Source organism: Micropterus dolomieu, linkage group LG03 (assembly GCF_021292245.1).
Source record: "Micropterus dolomieu isolate WLL.071019.BEF.003 ecotype Adirondacks linkage group LG03, ASM2129224v1, whole genome shotgun sequence".
Classification (NCBI taxonomy): Eukaryota; Metazoa; Chordata; class Actinopteri; order Centrarchiformes; family Centrarchidae; genus Micropterus; species Micropterus dolomieu.
This window is the reverse complement of record NC_060152.1, coordinates 34715552-34725230: the sequence shown is the minus strand read 5'-3', so window position 1 is coordinate 34725230 and position 9679 is coordinate 34715552. Positions and strand designations below refer to the sequence as shown.

At 44.1% G+C, this 9679-nt stretch overlaps 1 protein-coding gene across 5 annotated transcripts in view; it reads right to left on the bottom strand.

The window, feature by feature from the left end:
• Positions 1 to 249: 249 nt before the first annotated feature.
• dcst2 (DC-STAMP domain containing 2) overlaps positions 250 to 9679 on the bottom strand; it is a 22893-nt gene continuing 13463 nt past the window's right edge. For 3 of the 5 annotated variants that reach the window (XM_046045009.1, XM_046045008.1, XM_046045007.1), the window contains 5 exons: positions 5679 to 5854; positions 4841 to 4959; positions 1743 to 1836; positions 609 to 806; positions 250 to 505 (listed from right to left, as the gene is read on the bottom strand). In XM_046045009.1, coding sequence (XP_045900965.1) covers positions 280 to 505; positions 609 to 806; positions 1743 to 1836; positions 4841 to 4959; positions 5679 to 5854 — 813 coding nt within the window. In that variant the 3' untranslated portion in view covers positions 250 to 279. Of the gene's footprint in view, positions 506 to 608; positions 807 to 1626; positions 1837 to 4840; positions 4960 to 5678; positions 5855 to 9679 lie in introns of those variants that run through there. The other 2 variants (XR_006824441.1, XM_046045010.1) reach the window with 2 other exon arrangements.

Sequence of the window (9679 nt, the reverse complement as noted above, 5' to 3'; positions counted from 1 at the left end):
CTGCAGCTCGCTGTTTCTGAGGAGCCGCTTGGCGAGCGTTATATGAGGCGCGTTTAGCTTTCATCCCTGTGACGTCACAGGGATGAAAGGGAAGAGTTTTCTGTGGGAGATGGGAACTCCCTTTGGTCTTTTTCACTTTGCAAATGTCTTACATGCACAAAAAACGTGATGTTTTCAGTCGTTTTAACACAGACGGAGATCTTAGTGTGGATGAAGCCTCAGATGCTGATGAAAGCTCCAGAAAAAGAGTTCACCTTTTCATTTTATGCTTTATTGACTTTAATCACAGAATCTGCTCACACCAACAGACAGTTCTGAATCAGGGTCTGGGGGACTGGGTCCTGGAGGGTCCTGGAGGTTTTGGGCACAGTCCGGTGTGTGTATGATGACCGTGTGGAGGTTCTGGTCCTGGAGGCTGCAGGTTATCTCCTTAGAGGTGACGGAGTAGAAGGAAGCGTCGCTGTCGTCTGACCCGGGTCGGTCCTGGTACGCCATGTCTGCTTCACTGCCAGCAGCGAGGGTGGGAAAACAGATGTTCTGCGTGTTTTATATTTACAGTTACCTTCTGCTGACAGCGAGGAATCGGCGCTCAGACAGTCGTGTCCTACCTGAGCTCAGAGTCAGTGTCGCCGCCGTCGCTCTCTCCTCCATCGTCTGCTTTTGCCGTTCTGACTCGCCCGGTCGCTCTTTGGCGCGTCGCCGTGGAGATCGCCCTCTTCATCAGTTTCCTGCCGTGGTGGTCGGTGATGTGACTCGAGTTCAGAGCTGCAGAGCACAAACTCTGCTGCTCTTCGTCGCTGGAGTCGCTGAGAGACACAAAAAAACTGTTTTTATATACAGATAATTAATTTATTTCCCAGAAGCACTTTTGGCTGCTCAGTTTCAGTTCAGGGAAGATTTCAAGTGTATTTTATAGAGAAATCATCAGCTGGTTAAAGATAAACAGACACTACAGTCTGAAAACACTTCACTACATGTCAAAGAACTGCATTCAAACCTTCCTTCAGTAAAAGTATGTGAGTATTATCAGCAGCATGTACAGTATCGCAGTAAAAGTACTCCTGTTGCACTAAATGTTTCTCTGGTATGTCTGAATTCTCCTTTAATTTACTGCAGCTGATCCGTTAACTCTTTATATCCTGTCGGGCAGTTTAATCAACACATTCTCTCCCACAACTCGTCACATGTGGTCAGACCGCTTGGCGTCGCTTTCTGTTAACTCACGTAAGTTAAGTAACGTTACACAACTTATGTAACCTACAAAAAACCCTGTTAAATTCACGCACTGGTCTCTGGTCTGGTTGAAAGTCCAGTTTCTGGCCCACCGTCGCCCCCACACACCTCCTAACTCTTCTGTTAATCCTTCACCGGCCTGTAGCGTTCAGAAGCGACGCTAAGGGATCTCAGTGCGTCACAAACTGACACCAACGGGTGTGTCCATATGTGACGGCTTGGGAGTGAGCATGTGTTGTTTAATCTGCAGCAATGCATCATGGTCTATAAGATCATCACGGTTTGTAGCGTCGCTCAGTGGAGAGGAAGGTAATCTGTAGAGTAACTAAAGCTGTCAGACAGTGGTTGTATTGAGTTATAAAATATCAAAGTACTCAAGTAAAGTACAAGTACCTCAAAATTGGACTTAGGTACAGTACTTGAGTTACATCCCACCACTGTCTGTAATCCCATGATCCTGTGCTGTGCCTGAAGCTGAGGACAGTCTGACTGTAGCAGCAAACACTCACAGCTCCTCCTCGCCGTCTTCCTGGAAGGTCAGAGGTCGCGTGCAGACGACACACGTGTTTCCTAAACTGTGGAAACATGGCCGACAGTACAGGCCTGCAAAAACAAGACGGCGGCAGCTCGTAAAAAAACCAAAAGACACTCTGACAGGATGCAGGGAGCTGAAACCTTTCACCAAATATGACACTCAGCGTATCTGCGGAAACATTTAAGAAACATTTGGACGTCTGTGACGTTAAACTGAGTCACAAGGAGAAAGTGAAGATGAGAAACAAGAGAAGTCTCAGGAGTCAGCCGACTGGTTTACACCTTTAACACCGAGGACCCGCCCACACCGAGGCCCCGCCCACACCACTCTCTTTCAGTTTAAAAACGCAGTTTTAAAACCAGTTTGATCTCCGTCTGCAGCTAGTGGCCGTTCAGGTTCATGTAAACATGAAGCAGATGGTCTGTTCAGTTCTGCAGACGAAGACCAATCAGGTTTGATTTTGCATGGACCAATAACGAGCTGGGACGGTTACTGAATGTGGCGGCGGGAAACAGACTGGGAGTCGTCGCAAAGTAAATATGGCGACATGCAGAGCACAAGTGGAGGCTGGAAGTGTTATTTGCACTGTACAAATATTTTAACAGCAAATCACAACTCAGCAGCATCGTGTTTCTGCTTTGCATGACTTCTGTGACCCGGTCAGAGAGCCGATCGTGAGCGTCGGCGCCATCGTTTCTAAAGTTTTGCCCGTCTGCACTAAAACGCTCTCCGGAGTTTCAAAATGAAAAACAGGTTCTGCAGCGTTTTCAAACTTCTCCCTTTTAGGTCGTCGTTTCGGCCGTGTTAGTCTGGACGGGAGGAGCAAACGTAGCGGTGTGGGCGGGGCTTACTGATCACCACGCTGCGTTTCACCTCGAAGCCTGTCTGAGGGCTGTAGTTTGAGGAGTTACGCTGTGGAACTACTTGTTGCTGAACAGCAGTGGATGCATACGCCCGGTCCGTCTGTGCAGCGTCTGAGGCTCTTTATAAACTAACTGTAGCTACAGAACAAAATAACTTTTACTATTAATAACCAGCATAAAAAGCTCGGTTCACCTTTCTGTCCCTCATCAGAGGCCTTGGTAATTAATAAAAGGGACATGAGATAACTGTTGTGAACTGAATTCAGTGTGAGGGACCGACAGATATCAAGTCGACGGCATCCTTTATCCGGATTTCCTGTGACGAAACCTCATAAGGTCGACGGGAGAGATCTTTTCTGCAGGAACTCATCTGTACCTGCTGCTTTTTTTCATGCAGTTTTATTCTTCTTTGGTGTTCTCAGGTCAAAGATAATTCAGGGCATGAATGTGACGTTTAGCTGCTGCTCAGCTGGATCCTTGTGCGTCGCTTGGTTAAAGCTGAACTGGAGGAGAGTTCCTGCTGCTTCACGAAGGGTTAACTGGCCCCAGGTCTGTTATCTGTCCGACTTCAGCTGCGTCAACAGTTAGAGCAGCAGGACACGCCCTCAGCACACACACAGTTCACTCCAACAATGGATCAACGCTCCGCTGCTACAGAAAGGTTACGGATCCTCCCTGACGCTGATAAAGTCTCCATCCTGCCCCTCAGATCGTCTCCACATCAGGAGGAACTTCAGATTCACATTAAAGTCTGTTAAACCTCTTCCTCTCTGGCAGTTCCTGCAGAGCCCCGCCCTCTTCAGGTGATCCTGCACACCATGGTGCACTGCAGATTTTTTAATGTGCTACCATTACCGAGCGTGCAGGGCAGTCAGCGAATAGAAACCCACAGTGAGCAGGACTCTGCTAAAGGGTGTAAAAGTGAGGTTGAAATTTGCGCTGGGCAGCAGTAAAATATTTTATCTCATTGTTCTGCGCAACATTGAATAATGAATTCTAAAGAAGTGTATTGTCACTTCTAATTTAAATGTACTGCGATATAGTATTTCCTTTACACAGCAGCAAGAAAATATTTCTGTTAAATCAACTTAAACATTAATGTGATCAAATCAAATATTAAACCTAAGCTGTTTGTCTCTGCCAGGTTCAGCCAGGATCAGGACCTGATCAACCCCCCCCCCCTCCTGTGACTCAGGGTTTGACTGGATTCAGAGCCAGCGAGCAACGGACTGTCAAAATAATAATAATAAAAACTGCGTTAACGTGGGATTAAATAATTGTCGCGTTAATGAATTAATGCGTTAAGGTGCCCTAATAGAAACAGACAAACGCTGAAGATCACAACTTCATCATAATGTAAATTAGGAAGGCCGATTGTGCAGCAGCTTATTTCTGTTTTTATTAGGTCGCGACCTCGAGTAAGACAGGAGCGGGGAGGAAGTCAGGTGGCGTATAAAGATCGACAAAGTCAACCCGTTCTCACTTCCAAGGCCCAGTCCCAGTGTCCCCCCTGAGCCCCGAACCCTCACAGACTTCACTGACGTCACTTGGAAAGTGGTTGAGATTAAGAGGCTGCGAGGGCTCAAAATGCTGTAAACGGGAACAGGACGGCGCTTTGCCACTTTATCACGTTACCTTGACGACACTGAAACACGTTGCACTCTTTATTTTATGTTTTTGCCTGATGTTTAAGTCCTGCAGGCTCTCGCCCTGCAGAGTGGAGGAGACGGAAATGTCACTAATCATTAATGCACTCTTGTTGGTCAACCAGCCTCATCAAGCAAAAACTAAAACAAATAGTTGAATAAACTGTGATGAGGTGACTTCACCTGTTAGGTGGAACAGGTGAGGTCAGGTCTCTTAATCCTGACCAAACTTGATTGCTGTTAGATTAGATGGTGTCATGTTACACATAGGGCTTATTTTCTTCTGTCAGTCAGTATCTCGATATTTGCAGATGTTTTTTGGTTTATAAAATGTCAGAAAATAGTTTTAAATAATGTCGTTTCCCAAAGCTGAAGGTTTAAGAAGCTGAAATCAGAGAATTTGGACTTTTCTTCTTAAAATTGATTAATCGATGGATCAAAATAGTTGGCGATTAATTAAATAGCCGACAACTTGACTTTCCCTTCTCTACCTGACGTGGCCGTTAATGATTATCAATAGCTGTTATTAATCGATCAGTGCCTGCAGATAACCCCGTCGGTACCTGAGCACTGCGGGACGTCACAGGCGGCCATGTTGTCCCGTCTCCCCACCTCACCACAGGCCAGACAGCTGACTGATGACAGAGCCAGCAGGTGAGACAGGTGAGCACCTCCAGGTAACCTGAGACACACAGACACTTTCTTTTAAATAAAGATAAAAAAGCATTTCAGTCTGAGAGCGGTTTGATTTAAGGCTTCAGATTGGATCTTCAGGTCCTTTACTGTAGTAAAAGTACTAATACCACACTGTGAAAATACTCTGTTTGAGTAAAAGTACTGCAATAAAAATGTTCCTTCGGTAAAAGAATATGAGTTTGTTGTAATTAAAGTATTAAAGCAGTGAAATGTCCCTGTCCCAAGTCGTCTCATACGGACACATGGTTAAGACCCGTTGGTGTCGGTCTGTAACGCATCGTGAGGCCCTGAAGGCAGGAGAAGGATATTTAACACAAAAGTCCGGGTAAGGAAGTGGACCTGAACCCGGGCCCAGGAGGCCGGTGTTTGTTTCCCGTGAAACAAAAAATCCTCATTGGATATTTTTATTTCAGTGACGTAAGTTAAATAACGTAGATATTTGACTCCAAACCATCATCCTTTCCTAAACGTAACCAAATCGCGACGTTTCACGACGTTAACCACTAGTTTTATTTTGAAAGTCTAAAAGGACGCCCTGCACGTGGAAAAGTGACGCCGAGGGGTGTATAAACTCAAAAGTTGTCAGATAAATGAAGTGCAGTAAAAAGTACTTTGAGATTTGTGGCAAGAGATTAAAATACTCAAGTAAAGTACAAGAATCCTGAAATGTGTGCTTATGTACAGTACTGAGAAATGTGTTTGTACCGCAGCAGCAGAGTCTGAAGGCGACTCCCTCCTCCTCCTCCTCCTCCTCCTCCTCCTCCTCCTCCTGCTCCTCCTCCTCCTCGGTCAGCTCGGCTCCTGGCTGCAGACCTCCTCAGGGCTTTCCCCACCGCCCTCCTCTGATCCAGGATCTGCTGCCGGAGGAACTGGATCCTCTCCTGACGAGCACACAAACAACAACGACAACACGCCCAGTCAGGTTCGTGTGTCACTTCTTCCTGTGGAGGATTTTCTCACAGACTCTGAGCGACGACAGAAACTCTTCACTGCAGACGTTCTCTGAATGAAGGAGTGCAGGAGAACAGACCCCAGAGCGGCAGCGGGTTTGTCAACACGAAGAGATAAACGTGTTCCAACGGCAGGAGAAGCCTGAACGACTTCATCTGAAGCTCCAGCCTGCAGCAGTTTTAGCTGACACAGGAAGTCAGGAAGGAAACACAAACTGTAAAGACGCTGTTAGAGAAGAAAACTGGACCATCTTTGAAACAAAAGGCTGAATGTTAATGTCTATGAAATAACAAAGAAGATAATTCCAGTTTCATGTGTGCTGACATGGTAACTGTACTGCAGTAAACTATGGCTGACTGATAACCAGCCGTGCACAAAGTACACAAATCCTGCACTTAAGTGAAAGTACCCTCTCTAAATGTTACTGCACTGAAAGTAGAAGTCTTCAACTTAAAGTTCTACTTTACTCAAAGTACAAAAGTAGCTGCTTTTAAAAAGTATTAAAAGTACCATCTGTTTGGTTCAGAGGTCACTGACACACACACTTTTTAACAAACATTCATTCATTAAAAACAGGTTTCAATAATACTTCAACTTACTCAGTTAAATTTATGTGTCAGTGCGGGGTGAAGTATTCACATCCTTTACTTAAGTCAAATTGTACAAATGAAAATGGTTACTAAAGTAAAAGTAGAAACTGCTGGAGTTTAATTTATAACTACACATCATATTTTATAAACTCTGAAGCTGTCAGATAAATGTAGTGAAGTAAAAAGTATAATATATTTTCTGAGATGGAGCAGAAGGACAAAATACTCAAGTAAAGTACAAGTACCTCATATTTGTATTCAAGCACAGTCAGGGTCGTAGGACTGGGTGGAACAAGGGGACTGAGTATCGTAAACAAAGACAAACGAAATAACCAAAACTGAAGTAAAAACGAGGCTTTACAAAAAGAACGATAACTAACTAAAATGAAAGAGTCCTTTAGTTTTCATTGGACCTAATTAACCTACATTTGGAGTGGATATATAGGTCAGGTGCAGCTGCTGGTGAGCCGAGGGTGTGTTGTGCTTTTGTCCTCCGCGTACAGAGCTGCCTGTCCGTCACGAGAGCCCGGGGTCACGCCGCCGTCTGGCCGCAGCGTGGCGACCGCTGTTACGAGGACAGCCCCATGTAACGTGAAGGGGGGGGGCTAAAGTAGCCGGGAGACCCAGGTAGGGATCAGAGCTCGTCCTGCTCCGGGTTAACTGTCTGCTGCTCATTAGATTTACTGTCAGCCAGCCTGTCTGTGCTTTTAACATGGAATCTATTTTCTGATTAATAGAGGTTTACATTTTAATGTAGCCTAACTGCTTTCCTAGAGACGATGTTTGAACGTCTCGGGTCCACTGGGTAGCAGGATCAGGGTAGTTTAGCTCTGAGGCTTTTCTGTATGTAGGTTAGAAATTATACTGTAGATGTAGCATGTGCTTCATAGATTCGTAGCATTTATTTAGACAATATGTTCAAATATACATTTGCTTAGTGTTTGGGCCCCTACAAGCTTCAGATAGCTTACAAAGGTGTCCCTTTTCCCAAATCTGCATTATATCTAATGATTGTACTTTTATTTTAATGTTTGGTGAATAAACTAAACGGGACTGAGCTTGGCATCCTGCAGCGACAGAGACTAAAACTAATAAAAACTAAACTAAACTAGCAAATTCATGTTAAAAACTAATTCAAACTAAACTGAAATTGAAAACAAAAAGTCAAAACGGATTAAAAATAAAAACTGATACTATAATAACCTTGCTGAGTGTGCAGGGCCCTCACGTGAGGAGGGTTCGCAGAGACACTAGAAGGAATAGCAAGAGGGGCCCCAGAGAACGCCACAGGAGCCGCACGGCGAGCATCATGCTGCGTGTCACACAGAGAGGTTACTGAAGTAAAGGCTGCGTTCGGTTCAGGAGCAGAGTTTCTGTGGGAGAAGTTTCACTTTGCAAACCTGCTACATGCACAGAAAAGCAGAATATGACCTCTTTACTGATTCAGTGTGAGAAGAAAAATGTAATTGATGTCCTTTTGAAAACTAATGAAGTAATTAAGGCCTAATCTTTGTTTCACTTTTATTCCATTGTTGATATTGTTCCTATTCCTCACATAATATCATGTTGGAATAGTATAACGCAGAGTGTTCTTTGGGATAAAGTGTGGTCATTATTGTTTAAATATTTGCTTTCTAATAAAGTGAGAGAAGTTTCGTTTAAATTGATTCACTTGTTCTACCAGGCGAAAATTTCTTTAAAAGACATGAACGGAATATTAAAACTTACTGCAGACGTGCAGCGGAAAATGTTTCTGGTCAGACATGTCGGAGTTCATTCAGACTCGTCTCACTCATCATAAGAAAGGACTTCACAACAAATCTGTTATTCTTACTTTGCCAAATACCAAATCCACAAATGGGAATGTGCTGGTTCTGAACCATCCGCCCGTCTCTCTGAGTGAACTCTGCACAGTTTATATTTAACACTTGTGACCTCATGAAGTGACTGATGGTGGAAAACCTTAATGAGTCCGTTTTTTTGTACCCCAGCAGAATGAAATGTTGTTGTTGTGTTTGTCTTTACATGTCTGTGCCGACATTGTCAGTAAAGTCCTTCATGTTCTGTTCAGGCCTCGCTGCTGCAGCTCAGAGTCCTGGACTGTTTGTCAGTTTCAGGGTTTCAGGGTCTCTCTGCTCTGCAGGTCTCGGTCTGGACCAGTTCAGACCTGCCTCCTGCTTCCTCCGCTCAGACTCTCATTCTGCAGATTCTTCAGATGCCTCTCTGCTGCTGCTCGTCTAAAGTCTCCTCTGACTTTTCAGGATTTCAGGATTTCACCTCGTTACTCACCCCGTGCTGTAAAACCATGAATACATCGACCTCGTAAAAACACCCCTTTATTGTGTGTGTGAGGGGGTGGGGCCTTCTTCTATTTGCTGTGATGAGGTCGGAGCTGATGGATCACATTACATCATCTTTGTGTCTCTGGCTGTCGTCAAAAAGCCTCCAGGAAGCAGGTTTGTGAAAGACGCCAAAATAAAAGCAGCTTATAAAATTAGCCTGCGGTTTTTAAACTGTGTTTGAAAATAATTTTATATTTCTGACTTTCCCTTTGAGGTAATTTGCTGTGTTGTGCTCTGACGTTTCTCCTTGGTTAAAAGATTTTCTTTTTAAATTCCATTTTGTGGCTGCTACCTTTATTCTAAGTACTGCATGTTAGTACAATTTTATGGTACTTGTATCTTACTTGTGTATTTTCTTCATGTCACTTTTTGCTTATCAGAATCCTTTTTACTGCGCCACGTTTGTCTGACAGCTTTCCTTTCTTTTCAAATTAAGATGTTCACACACTAAATACAGTGGGGGAAATAAGTATTTGACCCCTTGCTGATTTTGCAGGTTTGCCCACTTACAAAGAATGCAACAATCTACAATTTTAATCATATGTACATTCTAACAGTGAAAGACAGAATCCCAAAGAAAATTCCAGAAAAATCACATCATATGAATTTATTAAAATTGATAACCATCTGATGAGGAAAAACAAGTATTTGACCCCCTGGACAAACAACATGTTAATATTTTGTAGAAAAGCCATTATTGGCCAGCACAGATGTCAAACGGTTTTTATAGTTGGTGACAAGGTTTGTGCACATTTCGGCAGGGATGTTGGCCCACTCCTCCCTGCAGACAGCCTCCAAATCATTCAGGTTCCGAGGTTGTCGC